The sequence below is a fragment of the Penicillium roqueforti genome (genome assembly GCF_015533775.1).
Source record: "Penicillium roqueforti strain LCP96 04111 chromosome Unknown scaffold_16, whole genome shotgun sequence".
NCBI classification, from domain to species: domain Eukaryota; kingdom Fungi; phylum Ascomycota; class Eurotiomycetes; order Eurotiales; family Aspergillaceae; genus Penicillium; species Penicillium roqueforti.
Genome location: NW_024067580.1, coordinates 338,286 through 353,160, shown reverse-complemented (window position 1 = coordinate 353,160; position 14,875 = coordinate 338,286). Strand labels below are relative to the sequence as shown.

The window sequence follows — 14,875 nt, the reverse complement described above, 5'->3', positions numbered from 1 at the left end:
GCCCTGGGAAAAACCCCGGGTAAAGAGCAAGGGTAGGGGCATCCGAAATCCCCGGGGCATAATCTGCCCTTTTGATACGGGCAAAACAGTCTTGATAAACAAATCCAAGGCAATCGAGGTTTGAGGCAGTGCCGGTTACTTTTGCCCGGGACTTCATGTAACAATGAAAAGCATGCGCTAGATCATTTCGGGTTGAAGATCAACTCCGCCGGTCCTCGTAAACCAACGAGAAGGCGAGAAACCATAGACCATGACGCCACTAATTGCGGGCGTACAGACAGAGAACCCTCCGGGGTTCCAAATTGATATGTCAGACGTGAGTCACTTGATATGCAGTTGCGGCTCTAGTTCTTGGCGGGGAACAGCTTGGAGGTTATGATAGTTGGAGGAAGTCCACTTTGTCTTTGATATGATCTGAAACACTGCTTTATCATGGCACCAGGTATGTCTTTCCCTTTGAAAGTTGAGAAATTCTACTAATGAGTTCCTTCTCTCTAAAGGCTCACAGGCTTCCATTATCAAGGTTGCCGGTGCGGGTTTTCGCCTCTCACTGCTCCTCAATGCTGCCGCTTGTCAACTCGCTCAGTCTAGACTGGAGATTCATAGTATCGCCAAGGGAATCTCGCTTTTCGCTCTGGTGCTCAAAAATGTCGGGCAGATCATTGAGGGCACTGATACGGAACGGTCTCCCGAGGCGACAGAGAAGGCATGGGAGATCTCCGGACAAGGCCAGATGATATTCATCGAAATCGAACACATGCTGGACAAACTGAAGGCAACCGATAGAGACAATGATCTTATGAGAATCCCACTGCAGGATAGACTCAAATGGTGTTTCCGGAAACAGCATGTCACCTATTTGCTAGCCCAGTTGGAAACTCTCAAGCTCAGTCTGATTGTGATGCTACAGACTCTAGAGCTTGGGGACGTTTTGAAATCCAGTATTGACGACGGAATTGCTACTAATTCCTTTACAGCCACTACCAACGATGCCATTGCTCAGGAGAAAGCTGAATCTCAGAACATGATCATCGTCCGATATTGGTCTGTCAAACGCCTTGATCGCTTGTGGGATCTCGTGGAACAGGAGACTTTAGATGCTGCCAAGAACCCGACAAACCAGAAAATCAGTTTCAATTACTCGTCCAATACGACATCGATATCGAAGCCATTTGCTGCCGCAACCAGACACTCGGATCCAACAAGACTGCCCATCATCGCTTTGGGGAATAGTGACGTGGAACTGAGTGATATGGAAAGATCCCCGAAAGATATGGTGCGACTATCTGAGAGCACGTTGAACCGGCTGCTTTCACTCTGGGTGCCTTCGATTGACCCTTCAAAACTACACCATGCCGCCAAGGGCTTTAATACATCCAACAACCGAGTTCAACCTCGAGTCTACGTCTCTTCGGATGCCGAAGAAGATGATACCGAAGAGCCGGGCTTTGATAATCACAGCATCCGAGGTTACTACCTCGAAGGAGCAACAGTGGACTGGAGAGACCCCCATTCACAAGAGGCCCGACATCATGCAGCAGAGCTACGCCGAAAGTACTCCAGCTACCAAGCTCAAGTGGAAAGCGAACCAGAGCCGGACGAATATCTCAAGCGTCGATCCAGCCCCCGCAGCGACTCGAGAGTCATCGACTCAAGTGACGAAGGCGAGCAGAGACCCGACACTCTTCGACCCTCACACAGCACCAACCCTATGCAAGGCCGCAGTTTCCATTCCAACAGCGTCTCATCCAGATATCCGAGTCATAACAATCCCGACAGTAGACCCCCCGCATACCCAAGCGGCAGTTTCCCACCCCCGAACCATGCTCTACCCCGACCTCCACCATTACCTTCACACACACAGCCGGGTCCCCCCCAGCAGCCATACAAATACTACCAAAACCAAGACTACGCTGCAATCCCCCGATCCATCCCAACAAACGTGAACCAATCAAACCCAGCCATCAACATTCCCAATTCCAACCCCTCTCCCAGAGGCACATCGCCAAGCCAAGTCTACTTCGAGCCCCCCAAGACTCGAAACCAGGCATACAACAATATTCCCAACAACAACAAACTCCAACCCCGCCACCATCCATCCACATACCCGCTTTCCTCCTCGTCCCCCGAGTCTAGCTTCCGATCCTCGCCGACTCGCTCAGATCAAAGGTCCCCGTCGACGCACCCACGCCGATCCCCGCGTGAAGATGCCAAGGATCGTCGTAAGGCGTTGACTCGAAATGCTACAAGGGGATTGGTGGGGATTGGGGCTATTGCTGGGTTTATGGATGCGTTGGAAGCGTTTTCAATTCTATGATTCTGTTGCTTTACTTTTACGCTTTTCTTTTATTCTGTACTGCCAGGCCAGGAGTTGAATATATCAGGTAGTTGGTCTTTGTTTCGGTTGGCTTTGATATCCATGTTCTATCTACGCAATGAATTCACGAACCTGTTTTGATTGAGATTATTTACATAAACTATGATTACTGATCTGCCTGTGCATTTTTGCATGTGGTTACTGTCTGATTATCCATGGAATCGGATCCTCCATAGATCCCGATCCACGAATGTGTTATACAACTCAATTTCGAGTAACGAAGTTAAAATCCTTCAAATACCCTTCAAATAGTCACATCGAAATACAATAACAACGATACATTCACAAATTAATCCAAGACCTATCTGGAAGGTCGGATACAAGGAGTACAAGACACAGGCCAATGCTATCAAAAACTACCAATGCAACATAGGGACATACAACATACCCCGTAGTGCAGAAAGGAACAGCCAAGACCCCGAATAAACCCACATCAGACCCATATCCAACACGTCAATGAACCCCGACGGTTCCACGGAAGTTCCGATCCTCCCGAGCCTCCGACAGCACTTTGCGAATGTATTATTTGTTTCGCTTTAAATGCGATTAATGTCCGTTGGGGTACTCGCTCTTTGATGGTTTCTTCTCTTTTTCTTTTTCTTTTCTTCTCGTCTTGGTGACTTGACTGTGTGTGGTGATGGGTATGTCTGCCTTTGAAGTGATACTCCCATCTACCAGGGTTGAGTTATTGGGAGCTAGGCTCTAGCTTTTTGGGAATCTCTTGGATGATGTTCTCAATGTGCTGGTAAGTATAACATAACCCTTTACCCTTGCTGATATGACTACGGGATATCGGGGTTAAAATATTAACAAGCTGATATGTATATACAGTTCATACCTATGATATATGACATTATATATGTTGTAGACTCACTTTCATGTGCATCCACCCCGGGATTTATTAATCCCAGGCTCTTATCTCCATCTCAAAATTCAGGCAAAGGCTGCATCCCAAAGATACTCCCATCAGGAAGCCACCCATCCAACTCCATGCCCGCCCTAGCCATATGCTGCCCAGCAGCACTAACCGGCATCCTCTGCGGCTCGTAGGCAAACTGAGGTGGCAACATCGCCTGCGCATGCGTCACCGAGGGCTGATAGCCCGCCGCGCTCATGGCGTAGAAATTCGGGTTATTCCCGCCGTCCATGGCCCACATGCCCGCACCGCCCATCGCTACGTACCCGTCTATCGCCGGCGGCATTGGGGGCATGGGTACGCCGGGGAAGGAGTCCATCGTTGCTGGGACCTGATCCAAATGTGTGTCTTGCACTTGCACTTGGTTTTGGTTTTGGGTAGGGTGTGATGCTGGGATCGATTTTGTGGTGCCGATCGGCGGGCTTTCCGATACGACTTGAGAACCAGCTACTATCCCTCCATTTTGGCGCCTCTCCAGCCGGTCATACCAATCCTGGCCCTTAACACCCACGACATGATACCACCGACTGGGGATAAGGTATTTGCCCCCGGCACTGGCCTCGCTTAGCTTTCTGGCTAAGGCATCGAGATAGAAAGCCACATTCACGGCCTGTGCCGTGACGACTTCCCCGAGAGCACCGGTTCGCACGGAGAAGTGTATTTTCAGCAGGGATGTCACGGCCATCGCGAACCGAGTGTATGTGAGATTCGGGAGTTTACGCAAAGTGTCCGTGCTGCAAACCAGCACGGCGTCTAGCAACTCATGTGCGGCGTTCATCCATTTCACCTTGATGTCGATGCGGATTGCGCTGAGTGGGGCGTCCGGTGCTTCGCTGCCACTGTTGTTCTCTCCATCGAGGGTCGGCAGCGTGAAATATCGTCGCTTTATGGCGTCTGGGTCGCGGTAGCCTTCTCCTACGCCCAGTTCGTACATTGCTAGTGCTGTGTAGCGGTATTCGAGGATCATGGGGACTGGTTTGATGGGATTCGTTAGCATTGATTTTGGATGCATCATGACACAGCGAGAGGACTGGGGTTTCTTACCGGTCAGCATATCTGGTGGAATGTTCTTCTTCCACGTCTCGAGCCGCTTGTCGAACCAGCGTAGCACGGCTTGGACCCGCGACTCGGTTAAGGGTGATGTGGTACTGGTGTCGTCTAGACCGAATGAGGACATTGCTTCGTCGGTTATTCGTTGGAGCTCGAACCATGTCGCTACATGTTGATCTGTTCGATGCGGCGAGTTTTCTAGGTGTTTGAGAGACTCTGTCATCCAGTCGTTGAACTGGAGCATATTTGGGCGACGGGTTTTCATCGCAACGCTTGAACCGAGATGGTAGCAGCCGAGAACTGTCCTCGCCTGCTCAGCTAGCAGCTCGTCATGCTTGCTGCTTTTGCGATCGGACTTTTTCGAGACACGACGTTTATTAGCTAACCCAATTTCTAACGCCATCGTCGAGGCGATGTGCGTGTACTGATAAATCTGCAGCTTCAAAGGCGAGGCGGGCGGGAAATAATGTATGATCATCAGCAGCAGCGCTTGCACTAGCTCAAGTGATTTTTCGCCCTCGATGAAGAACCTCTCAGAATAGAGGCGAACCATCTCACGGTTCAACACGGTTGCCAATCCTGCGTCGACGGATATGGATGTCGCAGCAATCACGGAGAGAAAGAGGACTGGCTTTGTTTGTCGCAGTTGAGCTGCCGTGGTGTTCGAAGGCAAGACGACCAATGGAAAGAAAAATGCAAGTTCGTGAATGAAATACGCCACCAATTGCTCCGCATCTTCGAGGGAGAGAATTCCCCGATCGATCACGTCGTCCGCCGGAGGAAGCCTCTCCTGCAGCGATTCATGGCGAGCCGGCATATCCGTGAAAATCGGGGGCGCTGAAAAGCCGCCACTACCATGCACGCCGGAGTGCGGGGTATTTAGCAATTCAGGGGAACAATCCATATAACGGACATCCTCGGACGAGTGAGTCGAATTGTCCCGCAATGCGAGAGTGCTCTTAGCGTCCGTATCGGCCGATTCATCCTGAACATCGTCCCCGTCGCTGTCGTCACTGGAATCCGGTTCCTCTTCCTCGGGGATGCGATTTTTCAACAGCGAACGCATCATCCGCATCTCCTTCTCGAGCTGTGCAACGCGCGAATCCGTCCGCTTCCGGGGCCGCCGTCTCTGCGGCGCCACGAAGACGCAGGATCGCTTGCCCTTGGCGCATCGCTGGCATTGGTTAGACGTGGTTGGGCTGGGGAGGCAGCGGACCTTGAGACTCCGGCAAGACTCGCAGGATCTATTTAACGGCTGGGCGGCTGATCCTTGGAGGGTGCTTGATTCGCCTTGGGATGTGGAGGAGGTCTCTGACATATTCACACAGGCGCGCGCGCCGAGAGTTTGGTTCTTTCCCATAAATTATGAGCCGGCGTCAATGGTACGTCCGAATAATGCTGTTTACTGTGTATATCGAGGCATTGTATCGAGTGAAGTTCGTGCAATGGGGACTGACATGAAAGTCGAACTGACAGAAAAGTATCCGATAGATTTCGATGTCAGACCCCACAAGGATGTGAATAAGAGATTCAAGAAATTATCATGTGAAAGCTAGAAAATAAATCGAAGCTTAAAGCAAAAAGATGCTCAAGCGCTCAGGGAAAGGCTAGAAGCCCTGGAGAAGTGGAGAGGGTAAAAATCCCCTTCTCCACGCTAAGCGTCAGGTTCAGCCCAGTTCAGGTTGGGATAGAAGATAAAATACATCCCAGGTGGTATATTCCGGTAATCTTACATCCATACAGGTATAGATGGCTGTCCCTTCTCCTTTAGGGCTGTCCTTGCCGCTTTTTGGTCGCCAGAGTAAAACTGAGCACGTCTCGTATATTATTGACTCTCGAAGGCCTCCATGGGCGTTTATCGGGATTACGATTCCGGCCCACCATTGAAATCGTGGCGGAATATCTCAACCCTAATTGAATGGTTTTGACAAACTCGTAGATAACAAGTTTCTGGGCTTATTGATTTGTGAGGCATTTTGAGCATCATTATTTCCTATCTTGGTAGCTGAATCGTGCAGCCATGATTAATCCTAGTGTTAATTCAACCTAGACTTATACTGTACGTATTATTACTCCATGGTTCGAAAGTTGAGAAAATATGTTATGGTTATATCTTATATGTATTAGCCATGCAAATTTACAAAGATACATGATTTCTATATCTTTCGTTTGCCTCCGTTGTGCGGTGTACCGGTAATAATCGGTGAATTGGACCTGAGGACCCTAATAAAGCAGCGGCACCCCATCGGGAAAACCCCGTACTCCGCCATATTTACCTGTATGTACCGGATTTTAGGCCACGGTCGCGAATTTCCCGATCGGGGTGCCGCCGCTTTTATAAGGGCGCTCAGGTTCCTGCTCACTGAGTATTTCACAGTACAGGTGATCACTGTGAGCACTTAGGGTATGCTTAGTAATGTAAAAAAAATTGTTTAGTACTTCCCAAATATTGCTCAGTGAGTGCTCAGGGTACGCTCAGCGAGTGCTCAGTGAGTGCTCGGGTTTGCTCAGTCAGCGCACAGACATGCTCATCTTGACGGCCTGAAAATAAAGGCATGAAAAGATCAGATCAAATCACGTGATAGGTGGATCATTCATCAGCCATCTATTCTGTGCATGCTAGCGCCCAGCAATTAAAAACCTTTAAGCACTGACCGTCCTTTTTGTTGATTGCACCTCAATTGTACTCAATTGTATGTGCGTCAAACGTCCGCTCATATTTGATGAGGCCTTTTTGTGCCTCTTCGAGGTCTATTTGTGTATTCTCGAGGGTATTTTGTGCCTCTTCGAGGTTCTTTTGTGTATCCTCGGGTTGTTTTTGTGTGTCCTTAAGGCTCTTATTTGTGTCTTGGATATCCTGCCCCTGGGTATCGGCCCTTTTCTGGAGATCTTTGACTGCCTGTGACAGAGTCTTGAGTGTTTCTAGAAGGGTCGTTCCCTCACTATTTGCCCATGCTTGGTGGCTGTCGTTGAATACAACCGGGTCTGGTGATAATGCTTGTCGCATTATTGCGACTGAGTCGTCACTTGTAAGCCCCGATAGAGTATAATTCGCTTGGCCCTAGTCTAATTAGCGATAATGATACTATTATTCAAACGTAGCGACTTGCCTCGGGTGGTGAAGCTCGCTGTAATGTGGGGACCGACTGCGGTACAATCGGGTTGTGGATTTGTTTGTTGGGGTTGATGGAGGACAGGATTTCCGTCCTTTCTTTTGACGTTTCGGCGTTAGAGTTCTCAACATCGTCCAGGTGTACCATTTCTGTTAGAATCTATTTAGCTATAGGTAGAAAAAATTCAGCGTCAGACACCACGTTCCCACGTTTTTCTCGAGATGTCCAAGGGTTAAAGAAGTTTTTAACCAGCTTTGAACTATCTGGTGTCAACTGTGGAATCTTAGATTCACTGTTCCATAGGAAATCAGGAGCTATTGAGCCAAGACCTATGCGAGAATTGACAGTGTCAGAGCAAAAGATGCTTAAGGTGAAAGAGAGTGAAGGTGACCGAAAGAATATTGTTATAAAGAAACTACGTAGTATGTAGCTTAGCACCAGGTCTCAAAGCAACATTTTCTGAAGCAAAACGTCTTAAAGCAAATTCCCAATTCTTAAGTAAACATCCTACTTGTGTAAGTAAGCCTAGTACTTACGTAGTTAAAGCATCGAATAACCAACCTGGACATTTCTGTAGTTCTTAGTCCAATTCACGTAGCTGTCTGTCCTTCCCCCATTGCTTTAGATCAAAAGTACCCTCCCGAAGCTCATCCTCTCGACCATTCCACATGAAAGAAACTCCCTCAATGGTTTTCTCGGTGCTACCGTCATTATTCAGAACGTTAATCAAGCAAGCTTGAAGATGATATTTATCCGTTTCGTAGGCGGCAAGTCGATCAAGTTGCGTCGGCGATAAGAGGCCACACACTATTCCATCGACTGGATGAAGTGGTTTATCATCGAGGAGAGCAGGGTATGTGCCCCAAAGTTTGATTTCGTAACCAATAATCCTAGCAGGGCGCATCATAGGTGGTGGTTTTGACGATCCTAAGACTTTGGATAATATATTTGGGTCCATTAATGTCCCGTAGAAGAAACAATATTCGTCTCGGATAGGGTCTTGAGGCCAGGAATTCTCGGCAGACTTGTCAGATGAGGGCAACAACGACGGCCTTGGCGGGTCTGCCGAGGCGTTGGCGCGAATGAATTTGCGGACCATAGGGGACGGCCAGGTGTTGCGCATTATGTCAATGAAGATCTCGACAGGGCGAGGATTAAGGAAAGTGAATGATGATGATAGTGCTTTGGAGAGGGAAGGGAAAGAAGAAGATTGGTGGAGGGTTGCTATACATGTACATATATGTACGTATTGCAGTGGGAGTTTCCAGAGCAGGATGACTAAGCGGCTATGTGACATAAAAGCACTCCCGAGGCCTAACTGACTAGATAGCAACGCAGACACCTTTCCACCTCTCTTCTCAGTAGTCACCCCATGGTGTTCTCCTCTCTAGCACCCTACTACTCCCAGTGACGACTCTGCTCTCACACCTGTTTCGCAGGCAGGGCTGTCGGTGCCCCTCAGGGGGCCCATCTTCAGTATGTACCGTACCTTGGGGACCCCAACCGCAGCTTAACTCGTAAGATTACGTCATCCCAGCGCACATCAGTAACTAGTTAACTAACCCTTGAGCCTCCAGGGCTGGGCAATCCAGGGGCTCAATTTAACTCTGAGATCAAAAATCGGCAAGAGGTGAGCTAAAACGAAACGAGTGGCAGGCATTCATCATATTTTATAGATGCAAGCGACGCTAGTCCCGAAATAGATAAGGGCACTTCCTTAAAGTTTCAGAGGCAGGCGGTCAAGAGTGGCATATCAGCGATAAGAGATATGCCGTTCGGCCAAGCTAGCCCTAGAGATCCGAAAGTTGGAACATCTTCTCCACTTGGAGATGGTACTGTGAACAAGGATTGTCGACAGCCGCTGACAATGGCGCTCCAAAATAGTGAGTGATGCTATCTCCAAGGGCTCGAACTGGTATGCTAACTATAATGCAGATGAGCCCGCGCCACTCGCGCCTCAATCCTCGTACGCCCTCTGTCTGTGGAGTGGACTATGTGATCTTGCTAACACCCTCTTAGCTTGTCCTTTACACAAGGGCTTCTCCTCGGCCAGCTCTTAGTAGTACTTCTGATCGGAGCTTTCATCAAGTTTTTTATTTTTGGTAAAGCGCTACCTCCTCCGTCCTGGGGCATGTCAAACCGTATAACGTACCGCTGCTACAGCTTAGTCTACAACCCTCCTTAAGATAGCCAAAAGTCATTACAAGAAAAACCGTCTATATCGAATGTTCTTCGTCCTATACCTTCTACCTCTACAAATACCTGCTCTATCCTCCGCAAAACCTACTACAGTACAACTTATAGGATGAAAATGAGAAGAAGAAGTAAAAATAGACCTGATCTAGAAGGCAGATACCCGCTGAAGAAGGCCTCTCAGTTCAAGAAGCTTCTTAATTGATTACTAAGGTAGTAGAAGCATCAGAAGCACCTCTATACCCCCCGCGCGGAAGCCCTTAATTAGGGTTAGAACCACGTCCACGGGCTGCAGCAAGGTATAGTGGGTGTGGAAGAACCGGGCATAAAATTAACAGGTATCCAGAAAGATAGTTGAATTTAGTTTAATTAATTTAATGGCGTTATGGTTAAGATAAATGTATTTAAAAACTAGATTGTTGAATGGGGTGGCGGGTCGTATGTGGTGGCTCGTATGTGAATTACGTTACATGATCGTACCTGTTTTATGTAACTCGGAAATTACAGGTGTTCCAAGTATTGTGGCTTATCTGTCTCAAAGCGGTGGCTGTGCAGGTTGGATTTAAAAACCCTGTAAATACCTTACACCGGAAAATAATGCTCAATTATATCGAATACGATCCTAGAACACAGCTGACTAACCTGATTACCGAAAGGGCTAGGCTGAGATATTCCTAGATATTGTAGAACCAAAAATGGAGGGTTGGATATATTCCGCAACTATGTAGAGCTCGGCGAGGTTGAATAGTGGCATAGGCGCAGAATAGTAAAGCCAATAATGTGGCCCCACTGTGCATTTGCCTTCCAGGTGGAGGCATAACAACCAGGATCGACCGCCAAATTGATGACACCAGCCTTTCGTTGAGGGGACAACGGTCAAGAGTGCTGGGTGAACGACTGCATTTGGATGGGGCTAGCGTGGTGCATTTCATTGAGGTGACCTGCTGACTTAGCTGCTCTCCCACTTTGCTCAGGCTGCTCAGGTGACGCCCAGTGAGCGAGTCATCTAGCTTATGTAATAATCATGTGATGCTCAGTGAGCGGGTTTAACGATTACGTAATACTCAGGGGCGTGCTCAGCTTTACTCAATGAGCAAAAAGCGGCAAGGGGTGAGCACTAAAACGGAAAGGGAAATCCATCTCGCTCGGCCTAAAATCCGTGTATGTGTGATCTACATTCTTTTACGGTGGCTGAGTTCAGTGTACAACATACTCCGTAGTACTAGTTAACTCGACTTGTAAACGAAACCGTGAATGGAGATTGAAAGGCTAAAGCTAAACATAGCGAATCATTATTCCACTCGCTCCTCTGTACACCTCCACCGAAAATCGGAAGTCCATTATTGGCCAATCGAAAGTGCCTGGTTGCCCTAATCGGTTCATGCATCTTTTACTCTCGCCATAGCTTCATATTTGTGGGGATGAGGGAAATAAATATGAATTCAAACCTTGGGACATAACATGGGACATAACATGTATGTATGTCCGGCCCGAATACCCCGGCCGAACCTGTGAAATAACGTGTGGCTATGTACTCCGTACGCCGAACAGGGTGTTATAGTATCATCGGGATATAGATCCTATTCGCGAAGAGTACGGAGTATGAAATAGCCATTCAACCATATGCATCTGTATATCTGCATGCATGTCTCAGTTGTTGTCCACCCCACAATGAGGCCACTCGACACTGCCACAAACCAAGTGGATGAGCTACCGGCGTTGGCGGCGTCGGTGGTAGAGGACAACTATAAGCATGTGATAAGAAGACTCGGCTCATCTCCGTTGAAACCTGATTTTCTCGGTATGCCGGACAAGTGTGCACAAGTGTGCCCTATGGAACATCCGAGTAAAAGAGGTAGGTGTTGTTCGACACGCGCTAATTTATAGGGTGAGTTGAAGGTAAGTATATCAACGCTGGTTCATTGAGGAAATTTATGCGGTTATTCTGTTTGTTGATCTCTCAGGTCCGATTATGCCGTCTTGACAAGCATTTTAGCGCGTGAGATTGTCTAACGGCGATGTCCGTGGTTTGCGGAATAGACGGACACCGAACATCTTTAGGCCCTGCTTTGTGGCCAGCTCGCATCTTCCACCACTTTCAAGGTCAATCCAAGTGACGATTGGAGGTACGCGGTATGCCCTAGACACTCCCATTACTTCGAGCCATTCAGCTCGCACTCCACTACTCCGTACCAGCAGATATGATCTCCTTCGTGGAAAGGACCGGTTCAAATCCTTCCCGGTCGCATGGTGGCTCGGCTGGAAAATAAACCCGGTCCACTCATAGTCGACATCAGGAAGCAAGACTAGAACTTGAAGAAAATCGAAAGAGCAACTTTCCAGCTTGGGCAAAGTCGCTTTTTAATATCTTTCTGCTATGGACTCAAGCTGAAAGATCCACCGCTCGGAGTTGAGGCTCGGGGTCGGAGATTTCTGCAATCAGTGTTATGCACAATGGCTATCTTCATGCGCCATCGGGCATTCTTTCATGATTGGTCAGCTTCAATGACGTTTCGAAATGAGCCACGATCGCTCACTGCCGTTGATCAGTCGAGTCTGGGGAGGATCTGCTCTTTATCCTCTATTTACGCAATTCAGATCTTGGGTCCTTTTGCGTTGCTGCAGCCCATAACAGCAACATCAGAGATCATTGCTGGGGACGAGTGGGGCTTCGATCGGATCGAGTTACCCGAAGCCCTTGGCAGAGCCTGTATCTTTGAGATGCACCTCTAACCGAATCTCAGCCGAAGTAACCGATGAAGGTGATTTCTTATTCGAGAGCGATACATGTCCAACCTTATATCCACCAATTCTCAACCCGTCTCTAAGTGTGCGGACCGGGCAGCCACTAGACTAAAATGATGCGATAGGGGAGGACGCGTATGCCCCAATCAGTTTCTGGGCGCCACTTTATGCTACTAGCAGCCAAGCTACCTCTTTTGGGGAACGCCAATGGACATAGCGTTAGCGGGATGCGCGTCCTCGTCACCCATGGGAAACATCGGGTTGAAATTCGTGTTTCACACGCAAAACCTTGCCAAGATTGCCCACGCGACCCTCAAGACAAGCTTATTGCCATGTGGGGCACGTCCGTGGCGCAAAATTGCAGACTCTGCTGATTCGATCCGTGGATATGTCGCTTGGGTTGTTCCTCTATGGGAGTCGTCAGCTCTTGGATAAGGGGGTTCCGGAAAAACCGGCGGAAATTCAAGCTGAAATGGGATTAACTGGCTACTAGTCAAAATATCTCCTGCGTTTTTGATTCTCCAGTCCCTTCTCCAGTTCTTCAATCTTCATACACTATTATACCCTCTTTTCTATTTGTTATCTTTGTTCTCCATAAATTATCCCGTCTCCGATCCTCGGACGTCACCCATTTTGGAAGAGACTCCCTGTGGACAGCACAGGTCGAACCTGTCGTCGCACAATCTCTAGGCTCATTGTACATATTGAGATCCGGAGCATGAAGTGTCGGGGTCTATGAAACTCCAGTACGGAATGCGCTCTGCAGTCACCAGAGTCTTGTGGCTCTATGGATTCCTTTTGGCGACTACCATTTCTGGAGTCTGCGGAGATACAGAACCGAATTTCATGAGCGTGCGAAAGAATGTAACAAAGGAGTATAAGAGTGAACGTGCGATACCGAAAGAAAAGTACTTTCGTAAGTGCAATCCTTAATCCTTTCGTCGATGTGTACAACCCCAAGCTTGGTTTATAAGGCCACGAACCATGGAACTCTGATTTGAATCTTTACTGACTCGCGTGAACCCTACAGATGAATCAGAGTATGTCGAACATCTCCCTTCCTGGGAATTGTACCAGATATGATCAAAACTAAACCGCAGTACTCAGATTCAATCATCATTATGACGGCCGGTACGCTCGCTCATCCTTCAATCCCAACCGCGATGCCTAACGCTTTTCAGATACGCCAATGGCAGTCTCCCAGATACAAAAGTCATCCCATATCTCTCGGATCTAATCCAAACATATTTCACAACAATGAACGCAATCGGTGCAGAGACATGGATCATGCATGGGACTCTCTTGGCCTGGTGGTGGAACCAGAAGGTGGGATTATGGATATCCCGAATTATAAGGTGACTCCCTAACCAGTTGTATAGGTGTTTCCATGGGACGACGATCTAGATGTGCAGATCTCGGAGGCGACGATTCATTTCTTGGCGGATTACTATAACATGACAGAGCATCATTTCGATCTTCCTAACGTCGACGGCGGCCGTACGTACATGCTCGAGATCAATCCTCATTATGTCGTCAAATCCGAGAGAGACACTTTGAATAAGATTGATGCCCGCTGGATTGACATGTCGTCTGGTCTTTTCATCGATATCACTGCTGTCCGCAAGGATGAGGCTAAGCGGCTGAATGGCCATCCGGAAGCGCTAATGTGCAAGGATAAACATCACTATGAGGTAAGTTGTCTGGTAGTGCTGTCTGTCTAGTCTCGCTAACGGGTAATATAGGAGAGCGACATCTTCCCGCTGCGCGACAGTCTCTTCGAGGGTGTTCCGGTCAAAATTCCATACGCTTATACATATCTCCTCGAAGAAGAGTATGGCCCAAAGGCACTTACACGAACGAGCTTTTATGGGTGAGTCCTGAATTGTTCCATTCTATGGATGTTAGTTTGGGTAACTAACTGTCCTAGTCACATCTTCAATGAACAGACCAAGATTTGGGAGTCCGCGGTGTGAGTTTTATAACTATCATATCTAACGATGGTTGACTGATGCTCTACAGGCGTAAATTCAAGCGCTCGCTTCGACGAGGCTCACGCGGTAACAACTTACCCATGAACACCCCTACACTCACTCCTGCGCACATAGACGAAGCATGAGCGGACCACCGATCGCATTGCTTGCATAAGTGCTTTATTTATCTCACCTTCAGCGTGACGGTCAGTATGCGTGGTGATTTCTTGCATATATCTGGCGTCGGTATATTTGAATTGGATCTGATGATAGAAGCTGTACATATACCACTATCTAAGCATGTATTTATTCTCAAGGCTTATCACGATCTATACGATCTCCGGAGTCCGGAGTCAAACGGAGATAACGGCCTTTGGCCTCAACGGGACGGGGCCAGACCGGGCGCTGAGTCATAGCCTTTGGAACTCTAATCAGTCACATGCGTCCAGGGCCCTAAGCGATAATTTGATGCCTATGAGATCACTCCGTACAATCTTCGTATTTTTGCTAG

The 14,875-nt window shown here is 48.2% G+C and overlaps 6 protein-coding genes across 6 annotated transcripts; 3 read left to right on the top strand and 3 right to left on the bottom strand.

Annotated features, from left to right (window-relative positions):
• Positions 1-432: 432 nt before the first annotated feature.
• On the top strand, positions 433-2,317 carry LCP9604111_6259 (uncharacterized protein; the record flags this gene model as incomplete). The annotated part of the gene is made up of 2 exons (XM_039074160.1): positions 433-442; positions 501-2,317. 2 exons carry the CDS (start codon positions 433-435, stop codon positions 2,315-2,317), a joined length of 1,827 nt encoding a protein of 608 aa, XP_038927785.1.
• Positions 2,318-3,303: 986 nt separating this feature from the next.
• On the bottom strand, positions 3,304-5,703 carry LCP9604111_6258 (uncharacterized protein; the record flags this gene model as incomplete). The annotated part of the gene is made up of 2 exons (XM_039074159.1): positions 3,304-4,265; positions 4,338-5,703. 2 exons carry the CDS (start codon positions 5,701-5,703, stop codon positions 3,304-3,306), a joined length of 2,328 nt encoding a protein of 775 aa, XP_038927784.1.
• A 1,317-nt stretch (positions 5,704-7,020) lies between these two features.
• LCP9604111_6257 (uncharacterized protein) lies at positions 7,021-7,350 on the bottom strand (the record flags this gene model as incomplete). The annotated part of the gene is made up of 1 exon (XM_039074158.1): positions 7,021-7,350. One exon carries the CDS (start codon positions 7,348-7,350, stop codon positions 7,021-7,023), a length of 330 nt encoding a protein of 109 aa, XP_038927783.1.
• Positions 7,351-7,435: 85 nt separating this feature from the next.
• On the bottom strand, positions 7,436-8,579 carry LCP9604111_6256 (gamma-glutamylcyclotransferase family protein; the record flags this gene model as incomplete). Its single annotated transcript, XM_039074157.1, has 3 exons — positions 7,436-7,605; positions 7,666-7,785; positions 8,051-8,579. 3 exons carry the CDS (start codon positions 8,577-8,579, stop codon positions 7,436-7,438), a joined length of 819 nt encoding a protein of 272 aa, XP_038927782.1.
• A 151-nt stretch (positions 8,580-8,730) lies between these two features.
• LCP9604111_6255 (uncharacterized protein) lies at positions 8,731-9,641 on the top strand (the record flags this gene model as incomplete). The annotated part of the gene is made up of 6 exons (XM_039074156.1): positions 8,731-8,746; positions 8,896-8,973; positions 9,034-9,086; positions 9,186-9,339; positions 9,392-9,422; positions 9,476-9,641. The coding sequence occupies 6 exons, from the start codon at positions 8,731-8,733 to the stop codon at positions 9,639-9,641; spliced, it is 498 nt and encodes a 165-aa protein (XP_038927781.1).
• Positions 9,642-13,147: 3,506 nt separating this feature from the next.
• Positions 13,148-14,510, top strand: LCP9604111_6254 (uncharacterized protein; the record flags this gene model as incomplete). The annotated part of the gene is made up of 8 exons (XM_039074155.1): positions 13,148-13,310; positions 13,425-13,434; positions 13,502-13,525; positions 13,576-13,720; positions 13,774-14,085; positions 14,137-14,264; positions 14,322-14,363; positions 14,414-14,510. 8 exons carry the CDS (start codon positions 13,148-13,150, stop codon positions 14,508-14,510), a joined length of 921 nt encoding a protein of 306 aa, XP_038927780.1.
• Positions 14,511-14,875: the final 365 nt, after the last annotated feature.